Source organism: Phascolarctos cinereus, unplaced genomic scaffold, assembly GCF_003287225.1.
Source record: "Phascolarctos cinereus isolate Bilbo 61053 unplaced genomic scaffold, phaCin_HiC Scaffold_3;HRSCAF=262, whole genome shotgun sequence".
Classification (NCBI taxonomy): domain Eukaryota; kingdom Metazoa; phylum Chordata; class Mammalia; order Diprotodontia; family Phascolarctidae; genus Phascolarctos; species Phascolarctos cinereus.
In genome coordinates, this window is record NW_027555736.1 from 69,640,104 (window position 1) to 69,657,418 (window position 17,315).

The window sequence follows — 17,315 nt, forward strand, 5'->3', positions numbered from 1 at the left end:
AAAAGAACTTATAGTAATGAGGAGCTAAAAGAAACTCCTTTGCCATATTTTTTTTCCTCTATAATTGCACCTCCCTACCATTTTACTTTAAGTTCAAGCACATTCCCCCCATGAGTCTTGTGTGTGTAAGAGGAAAGGGTGACCCAGGATTTGGGGAAATGTTTTTTGTAATAACTGTTCTTACTGTATCAACCACTTTAGTAAATACCATTTCTAAAACCTAATTTAGACTAGCAAATGATAATCAATGGGAAGGACACTAATGGGGGCTCCTTAGCAAGGTAATAGAAATTTAAGCCCTCAGGCTTTCCCCAGATACCATCTTAGGATCCAACCCACCAGTACAAGTGCCAATTGTGGAAGTATCCCTGAAGAAGATGTTATACTTTAAATATTTTAGTTACCAATTTCCAATATATCTGGGTGGGTTATCTTACTTGATTCTCCCCACCACCCCAATCTCTCTTCTTTCTGGTACTTTAACTTGTTTAGTTGTTTCACAATATTTTAAAAATGAGATCAGCTCTCTTCAATTTGCTCTTTTTAAAATTTGGTTCATTTAAAAAAAAATTCCCCTATGTGTATGTGTGTTTTGTTCAAGTCATTTAAAAATTCTCTTCAATAGTGTTTCTATGTGTTATGTTTGTGGTATTTGTGAGGAGCCTGAGTCACTTACATTTCTTACATAAACATCTTGGATCAGTCTTACACTAAGACTTCTGGATCTGTATTCAATAATCTTTTTTACACAACACTATCCAACAGCTGATGAGCATTTATTAAATACCTGCTATATACAAGACTCTGTTCTTGTCATTGGAGATACAAATGCAAAAAAACAAAAAAAAAATAATCCCTTACTTAAAGAAGACGATAGGCATGTTTATGTGCATGTGTATGTATATGTGTAGGGAGATTGGGGAAAACCAATTTGTATGTAAATGTAATGCAATATGGAGAAAGGGAAAGGTCCATAACTACTAGGAGGAAACCAAACGAACTTGCCTAGTGGGGGGCACTTAAGCTGGGCCTTGCAGGAAGTTAGGCATTCTAAGAAATGAAAATAAGGAGAGAGTGTATGTTGGGAGAGAACTTTGACTTAGAAGTCAAACAATTAGATCTTAGTTCTGAGGGAAATGATCTAAGAGTATGGAGAACTGAACTTAGACTGATTTTTTTTTCATGGGGGATAAGAAGAGGGAGCACTGTTAAAAGAGAGCTGTTCACTGATTCAGGGGTAGATTATTGAGAGAGTAGATGCAGGAAGGGCCTCAAAGACACACTGTCAGAAACCTCAACTAGAAGAATCTCCAGACATTTTTCATGACCTTCTTGTACCTATTTTGATTCATCCAATCCTAGCTTGAATGGCCCTTGGAACTTCCCTCCAACACATAGTTGCATAAGGCATAAGGACTGTATGGTTGAAGACAAGAACCCCTATTGAAGGATGTCATTCTCCGTGGATTATATCATAAAATCCTAGCATTTGAATAAGGTGAAGATAACCTCAGGGACCATTTTGTCCAAATCATACCTGAAGCAAAACTCTCCTTCAAACCATCCCCAACCAATAACTGTTCAGCCTCTATCTGAAGACATTTGGAGATAGGGAATTCTCTACCTCTCAAGGTAGTTCATCCAATTTCTAATAGTTGTAATTGTTAGGAAGACTATCCTACATTCAGCCAAAGAAATTAGGAATAGAGACAAGGAACCTTATAGGTCATTTAGCTTGATCCTCTCTTTTTCCAGATGAAGAAAGTTCCAGTCATTGGTTATAGCTCTGACTTCTGGAGCATAGCAGTACAAATTTAATTCCTCTTTCACTTGATTGTATTTGAACCACTTCAAGACAAAAATCATGTCCCTGTAAGTTTCTTTTTGAGGCAAAGTAACCCCAGTTCCTTAAACTGCCTTCACTTAGCATGGCCTCAAAAATCTTCACCATCCTAAGCATCTTTACCTGGGCACACTCCAACCTGTCAGTATAGTTCCTAAAGTTTGCACCCTAAAATGAATGATATTCTAGGTGAGCCCTGATGAAGACAAAATAGATCAGGGGTTATTGCCTCCTTTGTTATGGACCCTATGCTTCTCAATGCAGCCTAAGTTCATAGGATCATAGATTTCAAGCTGAAAGGTACCTGAGAGGTCATGGAGTCCAACTCCTACAGTTTAAAGATGAGGAGACTGAGGCCAAAGAGTTCAAATGATGTGCCCAAGGGTGTACAGGAAGTTCTGGGACTCACTTTGATCATGATAATATAGACTACAAACTCAAGACAGCTGCTAGACTTTCAAAACAGGCAAAATCTGTATGCGTGCTCTATGTGTGTGAGTGGGTGTGTGTTTGGTTTCAGGATCAGTAGCAGTTTTTGGCTGTCACGGCACACAGATTTCCTTCTGTTTCACGTGAACTGTTGCCTAGCCATGCCTCTCCTGCTTTGTACTTACGAAGGCAATCTCTTGAACCCACTTGTACGATTTTACTTATTCTGAATATGCTATCCATTTCCACAATGGTGCAAGGGAAAGACTTCTATCAGTCAGTGATGGGAGAATGTAAGCAAGGAATTTGTACATTATCCCTAAAGCCCCCATTTACATTTCAAGCACATGTAGTGAGATTTTTTTTTGCACCCATAATTTTACCTCCTCCTTCCCCACCCCCCCAAATTATGTTAGTGCTCCATTCAGCAGGTTTGGAACTTATTTCTGTGACTCTGGTATACTTTTTAACAGAAGGCAGGTCTTACGCATGGGCCCACTATCGGCTTATTGCTTTCTAGCTCAGCCTTTATGGGAGTTTGATATGAATTATGGAATAGTTTTGTGAGGCCACAACTGTGATTACAGGCTTAATGATGCTTTAAACAAACAAAATGTAATGACTGTCATCAGCATAAAGCAGGGGCTTCCTGCAGGGAAATGCCAATAAATGGGGCTTCTCAGTGGGGGAGGGTGAAACTGGCTGCTTTCCAGCTGCAATCGGCACCACATAGACCTTGTATGTTAACTTAATTATAGCACAGTGCCAGCCTCGGTGAGGCAGTTTTACTTTGAAGAATCACTACCCACCCAGCTTCGAGGCAGTGCGTTTAAAGGTTACCCATCTGATCCATGTCGTTGGGAATGGCCATCTGGGACTCAATAGCCAGATTGGGATCAGTGCCTCAACTCTCAGGTACTCAGTCTGCCCAGCACAAGAAAAAGCATGATCCTGAGACCAAACACTACCCCAGAAGAGCCCAGGAGCCAATTTGGAAACGATGGACTTCAAGAATAGGACCCAATCTGTTGTTCTCTCACTTCTCACCAGGACAACTATAACACTGAATAATCTTTGGGGGCCTCAGTTCTATTTCACAAGTTCCCAAGTCATTTTCTACTCCCTCATTTGCTAAGCAATAATGGCTTAGCTTAAATGCAGCACGCAAATGCATTCTTCTGTTATCTTCTGAAATCTGGTATATGTAATGATATTAAAGCAGATGTGCCTTTGTCCTTGAAACACACATATACATGAGCACACAGCCACATGTACCCATGTGCACACACACCCACTTGCACACACAGAGCACACATACAGATTTTGCCTGTTTTGAAAGTCCAGCTGCTGTCTTGAGTTTGTAGTCTATATTATCATGATTGAAGAACAGGCACACTGGAGTATCTGAATGAGAATGGATCTCACAGACCATCTAATCTAATCTATAACTGAACAAGAATTCCTTCTAAAAAAGCATAACTGCCATCTGGCTCTTCAGATTTAGCTTGGAAGACCTTCAAAGACAATGAATTTACAATCTCCTAGGCAGTCCATCTCACTTTTAAATGTCTTTAATTGTTAATAGGACAGTTAGGTGGTGCAATGGGCCTGGAGTCAGGAAGACCTGAGTTCAAATTCGGCCTCAGACACTTACTAGCTGTGTGACCCTGGGCAAGTCATTTAGCCCTGTTTTCCTCAGTTTCCTCAGATATAAAATGAGCTGGAGAAAGAATTGGCAAACCACTCCAGGATCTTTGCCAAGAAAATCCCAAGTGGGATCACAAAGAGTTGGACACAACTGAAAACAACTGAACAACACTTGTCAACAGCCTTTTCCTTACATCAAGCCTAGGTTTGCTTCTTTGTACCTTCCACCAGTTCCTCCTAATTCTGCCTTTTGAGGTCCAAGCAAAGCAAGTCTACTTCTTTATCCATGCAATAACCTTTCAAATACTTCAGGAAAGTTTTTGTTCCTGCTAAGTCATCTCTTCCTCAGACTAATCATTCCTAATTCCTTCAATCAATTCTCATATGGCATAAATTTAAGACCTTTCACTATCTTGTCTTCAATGCCCTTCCTAAACTGTACCACCCATTATTGGACATTAATTGATTCTGCCAAATATTTTACATCCTTTTTGACTATCATCTGCCATGTTAGCTGTCCCATTTAGCTTTCTACACATCTCAAAGTATGGAGCCAAGCACAAGCCTCCTGCTTTGTAGATTTACCAAGATGACATCGAATCATTCATGACTTCTCTTAGGGTTCATCCATTTGGACACACACAGAGGTCAACCTAATTATGTTGTCATCTAGCCCATATCTCCCTATTTCTAAAGAACAGCATGAAAGATCATGTCAGGGGGTTGTCTAAAATCTAGAAAAACAAAACAAGACATTCTTGGTGGTATTGGAGAATGAACCATAGGATAATAGATCTAAAGATGAAAGGGACTCTGAGATAATGTTGTCTAACCCTCTAATTTTATGTTATTAATACATTTATTTATTATGTATTAATACGGAAATAGGCCCAGATAAGTTGAATAAGATGGCCAAGTTCACACAGAGAATTCCAGAATTCGCACTCTGTCTTGTTGATTCTAAAATCAGTGCTCTTTTGAGTACACCATGCCAATGAAAGGGTTAAGTAGAGAGAGGGGAAAGACAAAAGAATGTACACAGGAGTGTGCTAATGCCAGCTGGAATCTACTCAGGAGAGGCAATTATTAAATTTTCAATGTCACCATTCATAACTTAGAAATCAACAAATGCTACAAATCGTGACTTTATTTTTTATTTTATTGATTGTCTAGACTTAAGAAAGTGATAAAAAGGTGATGCAGATTAAACTTAAAAGTATGTCATGAGTCCTTTTTGTTTATGAGAGCTGGTCATTAACATTTCCCAGCACACCACTTACTGTACAGTGTTGCATATACTGTCTGATGTGGTCTCTGGGTTGGTTGGTTTTCCTTAACTTTTTTTCTTTATTATAAGGAAGGGGTCTGGGATGGGGAGTAGAAGGTAAGAGGAAAACAAAACATACAATTAAAAATAAAACCTAAGTATTAGTCATTATACCTATAATATTCTCCTGATTAATCAGTCTAGTAACCTTTTTTAAAGGAGTCAAAACAAGGCGTGAAGACATTTTCAATTTCAGCCTCGTATTAGGACAATGTGTAGCTTCCAGTCTTTAAAATTAGTCAGATTTTAATCTTCACATTTACTTCTTTTTTCAGTGCTTGCAGGGGTGTTCTTGATCAAGAAATATTATTTCTTCTGGGAGCTTTCTCCTGAACCAGGAAGACTTGTATTCAAGCCCAACTACCTGACACTTTGATTGTGTGATGTTGGCTAAATCACACAACTCCTTAGTGTTCTACAAAACCCTCTAAGATGCTGACCAACACTGATAGAGATGTTTCTCACCAGGAGCTCCTTATACCTATTGAAATCACAAGTTTCATGCTTCTCCCATTTTATAACAATGGAGTTCATTCAATACAACTTTGTTGTTATTGAATTTTAACATTTGCTATGCTTTGTTTTATAGGATTTTGTGTCTTGTATGGAAGAGTACAGAAGACGAGGCCAGGAACTCTATGCATCTTTATACAAAGATTATGTCCAGGTATTTAACAAAGTATTTTTTTCTCCAAATTTCCTATTGAAATTTATTCCCAAAACTTCAGTAAATCAGCCAACAAACATTTATTAAATGCTAACTATGTGCCAGGCACTGTGCTAAGCAATGAGTGTACAAAGAAAGGCAAAAACAAAGTCCCTGTCCTTCAGGAGGTCAGTCTAGTGGAGGAGAGAGCATACGGACCACTACGTACCAACAAAATAAATGCAGTATAAATGGGAAGCAATCTCAGAGGGAAAGAACTTTTAAAAAGTTACAGCTAACTCCCTTGAGTTAATGTTTAAGAGATGACATATTTAGAATTGGAAGGACTTGCCAAGAGTCATTGAATCCAAGGTCCCCTCATTTTACAGCTGAGAAAACTGAGACCAAGATGATTAGGTGACTTCGCTAATGTCACAGAGGTAGTAAGTAACAGAGGCAGGAGGTGAACGAAGGTCTTTCTGACTCCAAATCCATTGCCTTTTCCAATGTACTACACTGCCTCTAGGAATGGCTAATTTTATTTTAAAAGGTTGATACTTTGGGCTGTACTAAGTTATAACAGACTCAAAAGATCCAGAGACAGAAAGAAGTTAAAGTTCTTCTAGCCCAACCCTTTCATTTTTCACCCAAAGAACTTGAGACTTATTCCCATATTCCCCAAGCATATTTACTTTCCCATACTTCCCAGCATTTAGGTAATGTATCTCTTGTACAGTCAATGTGTCCTTTTTGTGTTTAACTAGTTACATCTATGTCAAATATTCTCTACTAGATTTGTAAACCCTCAAGAGCAGGGATAGTATCTTCTTTTTCCTTGTATCTCATCTATTATCCAGCAGAGTGTTCTGAACATAGTAGATTAACATATTTGCCACATCAGATTAAATCCATGATAGTTAAGACTAGAGTTTAAGTCTATTGGCTTCCAATAAATTGCTTTTTCTACTATACCAGGCTGCCTCAATGAGATGTGAATGTTGTACCAGGCAAAGAGAAGGTGTAGCCTTCTACTATCATTGGAAAGGCTGACTTGTAAAGGTGGATTAATGGGATTATGCCATGCAAGATCTAGGAAGCAGGCCTTCCTCAGTTACCAGTGTTGGCCTGACCTGATTTTAAGTCTTCTACCTATTTGATGTCCCAACATATTAAAAGGGACATAGTGGAACTGGAAATAGTATAGAGAAAAAAATCAACCAAAATGATGAGCTTACAAAACTCAGTGAACCCTCAGTAGAAAAGGGGAAGTTAAGGAAAGAGTTAGGGTTTATGGAAAGATAATGAGCTCTATTTTGGACATGTTGAATTAGATTTGCCTATAGGATATCCAGTTGAAGGGTTTTTTTTTAATTTTTTGATCTATATCAACTCAGGAAGACTTACTACTAAGTCATAAGATCTCTGTAGGTAGATTAATCAGGCTACTAAAATAACAGCTCTTTGCGGTACTGAAGTATGTTAGAGTGACAAGATTTCCTTCCAGCACCAATCTCTATTTTCAAATGAGGCAAATTATCCTTTTAAGTGTTCATTACCATGATGTTTGTAGCTGCCTTTCTCCAGGGAGACTATAGTGGGAAAGCTTAACCTTTGCAAAAACCATCTGTCCTAGTAGTTTCATACAATTCACAATATAGGATGACTTCAAGATGATATGGCAAGATAACTTGTTTGGTACTTCATAGCTAGAATGGCGCTCTTGTTTCATCCCCAAAGCACACAACATAGAAATTTCTAGGGATGCTGAAAATAAAAACCTCTCTTTTTGCTCCTCTTTGTGGAAAGTCAAATTCTTTCACTCTTGGCAATTTGTTAGGCAGCTTTTCTGTTTGAGTTTATGATGCGTTGGCTGCCAATACATGTTTGGAGAATAGTTCAAGACACAGTTTGTTGGGTCTACATTTACTTTGTGCCCCTAAAGGCACTGTTGCACAGTGCTTTGCACAAATAGGCCCTCAATAAATATTTTTTTTAAAATTTGAATTAGCTATAGTGAATATACTTGGACTAAATTGAGTTATAGTGCAAATGAAAAGGAAAGTGGGGGGATCAACAACACTTTGGGAAATTCTAAAACTATTATTAAAGTGATCTCATCTTTTGTATTTAATTTTTAGCCGTAATTGTATTTTTATTCCCCTAAACTGCCAAAATTACAGATCTGACCTAGGATCTAAAAATCCATGTCTTTTTAACCTCCTGTGACCTTTCTTAAGTTCAGGTGCATTTATTGGGAAAACTTTAGCAGTTTTTTGGGTAAGAGGCTGGAGCTTCTCCACTATAGTCCTATTATAATGCCTTATCAAGGAGGCATGACAGTGACTCGGGGTTCTCAAAGGCTGTTCCTGTGAGTGCCAGGTCAGACAGATCCTATCAAGTTGGAAAGGCTTTGAGTACCAACAAAGGCCAGTTCATCTGCTTAGCTCAGGATGCTGAGGCTTCTCAACAGTTTTGACTCAAGCTGAGTAGTTTTTCAGTTGTAGCAGTAACTGACCACCAGCCAAGTCAAAGACGGGTTGTGATCTGCATCAGTGGCAGGAATCCTCACACCAATGAGATTACAGGTCTTTGAAGCTGGAACTTGGCTGGGCTTCCCCACCAATTTCTGAGATTCTGCAGGCTAATGGGATGCAGCCGAGGCTAAAAACCTACTGGGAACCAACAAAACCAAATGATAGAACTCCAAGTACCCACTGAAAGCTATTTGGTAGAAGAATAGATTATGCATTAGCACTACTCAACTTCATACTTGGCTTCTGTTCAACAGAAGGTTCACAAACCTGTGTCACTCCTGAGGAACCCACCTTATGAAATGGAATATGCTATGAAAGTTTTGCTTGTCCATTCAATTATTTTTGAAAAGATCAACATCTTTAGGATGGCCCATGTGGATACATTCCAGATCTTTAAATATTTAGAATAGATGATTTAGATTTTAAAAAGAAAGCAGATGAAAATGCTATCAGCCTGGAGATGGACAGAATACAGTTTCTTCTCTTCCTTGTGACAGGGAATGTGTGCTTCTTTATCTTTTTCCCCCATACTCAATACAGTCAAAACCAAAGTTTGTCTTCTGTTTAATTCATGTGATCATACTCTCCAAAGAGGTTCAAGCAATCTCTTTTCTCTTGCTTCCATCCAGGAACTGAAGGTCCTAAGCTATAAAAAGAAAAGAAGCGAGGGGTATGCATGTAGTTGTGAATTTCCAAAAAAAAAAAAAACGTACATAGGACCAGATAAAGAAGCAATCAGCCATGAAATGGCAACTCAGAGAGGCTAATTGATTTTCATAGGGTCATTCAGCTACTAAACCCATATCTTACTAATTCTTGGGCATTATACTCACCATCCTGGTTATTAAACACATCTATGTTTTCAATGTCTTTCTTAAAATGTGGCATCTAAAAACGAACATAGTATGCCAAATGTAGTCTGACCATTACCTAGTAAAGTATAATAATAACCTCCATTTTTGTAATAGTAATATAGTATGGTAATATAGAATAATAGGAAGATATCTGGAGGTCTAGATTTGAAACTGCTTCAAATGGCCCAAGTCATTAGGTCTATTAAAATGGAATGGACTATATAAAGAGATAGTGAGTTCTATGACACTAAATGTTCAAAAAGAAGCTAAATATCCACTTGCAGGATATTGTAGAAGGAAGGAATATTTCAAGAAGTGTTTGGACTAGACATTACTCAGATTCTATGGGTCTAGATTTGCCTTTTTCCTCATATTATCCATAGCTCAAAGATTTACAAATACTGAGGATGCAAGATGCACTGGTACATTTGTCCACAATGCTATGTGTGTACTGTTTTTCAATATTAAAGTGTCATATACATGTTAGCTATTGTTGTTGTTGTTATTGTGACTAGAAAATTATTATTTTGAGATTTGCCACATTGCTCAAAGGGAAAAGAAATAGATCTTGAAATGATGGATAATATTTTATTTCAGAGACAGAAATGTATCTACAGCAAGGCAGCAAGTGAGTGGACCAAAATGAAAGATCAACTTTTCAATGAATTGGGTTTGTGGGGGCAAAAGTTAGAGACAGTACCCTGTTCCCAGTGGTCTCTTGATTGGCGTGAAGGACCAGCTCGTATGAGGAAGAGAATACGAAGAAAATTTGCTGGGGAGTCCTTGAAAAATGTAAGTAACATGGTAATATGTGTATGTATGTGTATGTGCATGCATATGTATCATGTATTTAGAGCTGGAAGGGACTTTAGAGGCCAATAAGTCTAACCCCTTAATTTGACAGATATGGAAGTTGAGGCCAACAGAGGTTAAATGACTTTCCATGGGTCATACAGATTGTGACTGAGGCAGGATTCAAACCTAGGTCTTCCCGACTCCTAGCCAAATAGTATTCATGATGTTCTATGGTTTAAAGAAGAATCACTCATCGCCTTATGGCCAATCCTGTGGTGATAGTCCCCTTTGAACCATTGGGTGTCCATTTCTGGCATGTCTTACCAAGCTGAAAAGCTACAAATTTAGACCCAGTGAAAGATTGTATCTGTTGTCAAAGAACCAATCTAGGCAAGTTAGGAGGAGGCAATTATCATTGAGGCTATGAGGCTGTGAGTGATATTTTTTTGAACCACAGAACCTCATGGATACCACCTGTTAAGGCAAGAAGATTTTAAAGTATTCATTAATCATAGGATCAATCAACATTTATCAAGTGCCTACTTATATGCCAGACACTATGCTACATGCTGAGAGAGGAAAAGAGGGAAAAGACAATCCCTGCCCTCAAAGAGCTCACAATCTAATGGGTAGACAAGAAGCAAATCAATATATGCAAAGCAAGCTGCAAACAGGATAAATAGGAAGCAATTGAAAGAGAGAAGGCACTAGAATTAAGAGGGGTTGAGAAAGGCTTCCTGTAGAAGGTGGGATTTTAGTTGGGACTTAAAGGAAGCCAGGCAGGTTAGTAGGAGTGAAGGAGGAAGAGAATTCCAGGCACGGAAGACAGCCAGAGAAAATGCTTGAAGCCAAGAGATGGGGTGTCTTGTTCATGGAATAGTCAGGAGGCCAATGTCATTAGATCAAAGATAATGTGTTGGGGAGTAGGTTGTAAGAAAACTTGAAAAGTAAGAGGAGCCTAGGTTTTGAAGGGGTTTGAACACCAAAGTGAGAATTTTGTATTTGATCCTGGAAGTGATAGGAAGCCATTAGAATTTTGAGGGGGCAGGGCATCTGCCATGATCAGACCTGCACTTCAGAAAAATCATTTATTGTTTGAATGGATGGTAGATAGGAATAGGGAAGAAATTTAAGACAGGCAGGCCCACCAGCAGGCTATTGAAGTAATCTAGGCTTGAGGTAATGAGAACCAACACTAGAGTGATGGTAATGTCAGAGGAGAGAAGGGGGCATATTCAAGAGATATTGAAAGGATGAAATCCACAAGCCTTGGCAAAAGATTGGATCTGTGAGGCGAGAGATAGTGAGGAAACCAGAATGAGTCTCCTAAACTGTGACCCTGGGAGATTAGTAGAATGGTGTTGCCCTCTACAGTAATAGGGAAGTTAAGAGGTAGGGAGGGTTCAGAGGGAAAGATATTGAGTTCTGTTTTGGCCATATTGAGTTTAAGATGTCTAGTGGCTATCCAGTTCTAGATGCCTGAAAAACAAATTGGAGATGTAACAGTAAAGGTCACAGAGAGATCAGGGCAGAAAAGGTAGATTTGAGCATCATCAGCATAGAGATGGCAATGTAATCCATGGAAGCTGATGAGATCACCAAGTGAAGTAGTATAGAAGAAGAGGACCCTGGACAAAAGCCTGAGGGACACCTATCATTACAGGGCATGATGTGGAGGAGGGAGAGAGATGAATCAACCATTTCAAAGGCCATGAGAGGTCAAAGAGAATGAAGATTGAGAAAAGGCCATTGGTTTTGGCCACCAAGAGATCATTAGTAACTTTGGAGAGAGTAATTGATAAGGTCAGAAAGAGTGAGAAGAGGGCAAATGGAGGCACCCATTGTAGATGACTTTTTGAGGGATTTGGCTACAATAAACAGAAGACATTTAGGAGAATAGCAGGGATAGAATGATCAAGTGAGGGGTTTTTCAAGATAGGGGAAACATGGACATTTTTGTAGGCAGTAGGAAATGAGCCAGTGGAGAAGGAAAGATTGAAAACAAGTGAAAGAGTGGGGGCAGCAGACGGGGCAATCTATTGGAAGAGGCAGGATAGAATAGGATCACTTGAAAAAATAGAGGAGTTAGCCTTAGTAAGGTGTAAGACCACTTCATCATGTGAGACAGGATGAAGGAGGAGAGAATGGCAGAAAACACCTGAGTGATAGGAGATGAAGAAGAAGGGAAAAGATGAATTCATGATAAATGTCTTCAATTTTTGTCTGTAAAATATGATGCAGGGTTATTAACTGAGAGAGTGGGGAGAAGGGAAGCTACAGGAGGTTTGAAGATGGATGAAAAGTTTGGAAGAGTCACAATGAATCATAAATTTAGAGCTAGGAGGACAGTATAGCCCTCTATTTTACAGATGAAGAAGCTGAGGTTCATAATAGTTAAGTGCCTTGTCTAAGGTTACTCATGTAGGCCTAATTGAACCAGGATTCAAACCCGAACTCAGGTCTTCTGATTCCAAATTCACTTAGTCTTTTCAGCAGTTTAGTGGTATAATATGGAGAGCATGACAGACAAGAGTCAGGAAAACATTAAAAGTCTGCCTCAGGCCATAGATCGCCCCCTCTGTTACCCCTACTCCTTCACTTACTTATTTCACTTAGCCGTAAGACCCATGGCAAGTCACTTGAGCTCTCTTTGTCTCAATTTCCCTATGTGTAAAATTAAGGAGTTGACCTTGACAACCTTCCAGCTCTACATTTATGATCCTATGTTCCTCCCATTGGCTGCTCTCTGAAATCTTGCTGTTAATATTGATGAAATACACTGTATGGCAAAGTTATCTGAATAGTTCCTTCAAATTTGTAGCCATTAAATTTCGCCTTTATCCCATCAAAACTCATGTCAATACTCACTTAACAGATTTCCTTTCTGATTATGATTCAAATGGATCATGCAATGGGATGCATGTGGAAAAACCAGCTAATTCCACAGGTTCTTGTCCTTGACAGATGTCCTTAAACTAGTGAACATTTTCTTGTCTGCCTTTTTGGAGTGAACACTGAATTCTAGTCTCCAAAGACTTTAGCTTGATCTCATTTCATCAACACTGCAAAACATAACAAAATAAGTTTCCATTTCCTCATCATTTCCATGTATTTGGCACTTTATAGAAACATATGTTGGAAGCTAATATTTTTTCAAGAAATGAAGGAAGAAAAAAGTTAAGCAACTTGCTTACCATGTAAATGACAGAGCTGGAGGTCTGGAAATCAAGAAGATCCCATTGGTGTCTCAGCCAATATTCTGTTGAACAGATTGTCTCTACCAGCCAGTTCTTCTTAGTATAACAAAGAACTGAAATTTAGATGACTTAAACGTGATATTTAATCCCTATCTTGGCATCATCACTGATGATTTCTATAAAACCTATTTAATGGAAAATTGTGTTTTTCCACCTTTGCACTCTGGAACATTATTATTTATGTTTTCTTGTTATCTTTAAGCAATCCTTTGTATCTTTCCCTCTGAGTGTAATCAAAGGAAATTGAAGTGTGTGTGTGTGTGTGTGTGTGTGTGTGTGTGTGTGTGTGTGAAGGGAGGGATGCTTCTTTTGTGTATCTTGATAGTTAATGTTCCCATATCTGGTCTCATTTTAGGTTAACCAAGCCAAAAATAATGAAATTTCTCCAACAAATGCTGAAAATCAAGGTATTCATTTATTTATTAACCTAGCTAAGTTTTGTGCTCATAAAAGATGCCAAATATTTTAGAAGAAAGGAGTCCTTTTATCAGGGTGTAAGCAGTAACCTAGGTAGGGTATTATCTCATATGTTATCATTTAGGATGGAACCTTATTGCTAGAGAAACCATTACAAAGCTAGTTTCCTGAATTCATACCAAGATCACCAGGGTGGAATATGTGTGTCAATTATGATGCCAAGTCTTGGAGCATTTCAGCATTTTCCAAAAGCATCCAGACATAAATTCAGAGAGTGAATCAAAATACAGCTTAGAATTGTTTTTAAAGAAAGATAGGAAAAAGTGCTGCAGTTTGAACATTGATGTATAAGAAATGATATTTCAATTAAAACACAATCCTATTTCCATATAAAATATTGTTCAAAAAGTATCATCTGAATCTTTTTTTTGGGGGGGGGAATCCCTTGAAGGGGGAGGAGGAGAAGGGGAAGTTTTCAGAACCATGTTTTTATTGGTATGGGAACTCTATCCATTAATGTATATCAGTGGCATAGCTATAACTTAAACAGTTGATTGGGCATGAAGGTTCAGCTATAACATGTCACAAGTAAGACTTGAATTCGTGTCTTTCTGAGCCTGAGACCAGGCTTTAAACATCACACCATGCTGCCTTTCTGTGATCTAATATATACCCTTTATTTGGATCATGTTCAACAAATTCCCCTTGAGTGATTAAATGAAAGTGTGAACTTGTTTGCTAAGATCCTATTTTTATCATTGTGGCATTATTCACATGGCTACATGTTCTTTCACATCTTGTCATTTCCTGCGAATCAGGTCGACTTCAGGTTCAATATCCAGGGCATGCCCACAGCACTAAGGAATGAAATAACTTCTAAAATCTTCTACCTGAGCAAAGGACAGTTTCTTTTTATACTTGAATTTTATCCCATTTATCTCTTTATATATTAGCACACTGCTAGATTGGTAGTAATGGACATTTTAATATATTGTGACACCTTGCATAAAAATATGTCATGAAACAAACTCAAGTATTAACTTTTATTAAACACCATCATTGGAGGACCTGGGTTCAAGAGCCACCTTGGGCATTCCCTAGCTATGTGCCCATTGGCCTCAGCCTCAATTTTCTCATCAGTGGGGCTGTTGTGAGGGTAAAGGGAGATAATGTATATAAAGCACTTTTTAAACTTTAAAAGCTATAGAAATGCCAGCTATGCTGATGTCTTATTGGGTCTTGGATATGACTGACCCTTAGCACCAGACAACTCTCCAAAACACTAGATTCTCAAAGACTATGCCAACCAAGTAGCCATAGACTACCATACAGGTGGTATGGCATTAGATGACTGTAGTGGTTTTGCATGGCCAATTATGCATACATTAAGGGGAGAGTATGGCCGGGCCATGGAAAGGAAGGAATGTAGAGAATGAAAACCATGAAAGACCCTGGTTCTCTTGGTTTCCCTCATTTGTAAGATTTTTCTCTATGCGCTCTTGGTGTGTCAATCTTGAAATATTATGAATTGTAAATTGTTATTGTTATATTTACAAGTGCTTTCTTCACAATACCTCTATAAGACAGATAATATAAAAATGATTATCTTTGTTTTACAGAGAGGGAAACTGAGGCTCAAAGAATAGAAGGGAACTGACAGTGATTGTAAAGTGCCTGAGCCAGGATTCCAACCCAAATCTGATACCAAGCATAATTATCAGAAGTACAGTGTCTAGAACAAGGAAGTGGCATTATATGATACATTTTATTGATCAAATCACACCTGGAGTACCTTATCCAGTTTTGGAAGCCATATTTTGAGAAAGACATTGAAAAAGTTAGGTGTGATTAAAGGAGAATGAACAGGATGGTGATCACAAGACCCAGAATCAGGAAGACATGGGTTCATATGCTGCCTCTGACACTTACTATCTATGATCATGGGCAAATCATTTAGTTTCTGAGCCTCAGTTTCCTTATCTGTTAAATGAGTTTTGTAATGCCTGTAGCACCTACCTCATAATGCTACTATCATGCTAGAATAAGATAATGTATATAAAATACTTGGCATGCATAAAGTGTGATTCAATTAATACTAATAAAAAACCATATAATGGGAGAAATTATTTGGGATTGCTTGGGAGATGAACAGCTATAGGGTAAACATAGCCCCATCCAAATATTATCAATATCTGTCATCTCTATTTAGGGTTACCTACCATCACAGAATTCTAGGTTTGGAAAGGACCTGAGAGAAAAATCGAGGTTAATCAGTATCCCTGATAAGGGGCTATTCAGCATTTTCTTAAGTACTTTAGTCAGGGCTTACTCCCTGCTGAAGCAGCCCATTCCACTTGCAGAGATCTCTGACAGCTAGTTTCTCCTGACAACAAGCCTAAATCTGCCTCTTTTCAACATCCACCCATTGTGTCTAGCTGTGCCCTCACTGGAGAAGAAGAACATATCTCTCTAATCCCACTTCCACAAGACAGCTTTTCAAATACTTGATGACAGCTATGATGGTGCTCCTGTGTTTTCTCTTATCAAAGCTAAACCTCAGCTTCTTAACCAATTCTTCTCTTAGCATGATTTTCAGGCTTTTGTCCTTGTGATTACTTTCCTTTGGAGACTCTCCAGCTTATCAGTGACTTTTCTAAAATGTGGTGAGCAGATTCTATGTGGAACTGGATGTCCTCTGAATTTCCTCCCAGCTCTAAGATTCTGTGCTTTTCTGGTTCAACTTAATATATTTTTATTATGTTACATCACCTTAATATATTAATATAACCTCAGCATATAGAATTCCATTTCCTACCTTTGGCCAAATGGAAGTTAGACCAATGAAGTTGCTTTGAACCAGTGGATGTATTATAGACATTATTTTACTTATAGAAGTCCTCTTCCATTCAAGTCTTACTTTGATGTTTCATCATGGTGCAGAAGTGACCTTGGATTCTTAAAGACCATGGACAAGGAACATTACCTCAGATAGATTCTGGCAAACTAGACAGGTTTTCAGTATAGCTCCTTAAGGACCAACCTAAGTAAGTTAAAAAAGAACCCCCCAGCAAGCCAACGTTCAGGAGACAAAATCCTTTTGGCCTCATTATGGTGTCATAGGGTCAAGATCTGTACATGTGGATTGAGTATCCATCTATAATGGTGAACTCATGGGTCATTGAACAATAAAAAAAATAGTAATCATAGTTAATATTTATATAGTATTGCTTTAAAGTTTAGAAAACGATTTACATTCACTTTAACTCATTTGAGTCTTACAACAACTCTGTGAGCTAAGCTAGGTATTGTTTTCCCCATTTTATAGATGGGAAAACTAAAACCGATAAAGGTTAAATCATTTACTCAGGGTGACAGAGCCAGGAAGTATCTGAAATGAAATTTGAACCAAAATCTTCTTGAGTTCTTACTTTCCCACATCCCTCTCTACCCTCACCCTGCTCAGTTGAAGCATGTTGTTTCATAATAATATTTGTGGATGTGTGAAAATATCTGTTTGCCTCAGCTTCCTAAAGTGTAAAATGGATATAATCATAGCACCCACCTCG

At 38.3% G+C, this 17,315-nt stretch overlaps 1 protein-coding gene across 1 annotated transcript in view; it reads left to right on the plus strand.

The window, feature by feature from the left end:
• Window positions 1-17,315, plus strand: part of WDFY4 (WDFY family member 4) — a 395,486-nt gene that overhangs the window by 227,612 nt on the left and 150,559 nt on the right. Inside the window, 3 exon segments of the mRNA XM_078150902.1 lie at window positions 5,836-5,913; window positions 9,878-10,072; window positions 13,688-13,739. Coding sequence (XP_078007028.1) covers window positions 5,836-5,913; window positions 9,878-10,072; window positions 13,688-13,739 — 325 coding nt within the window.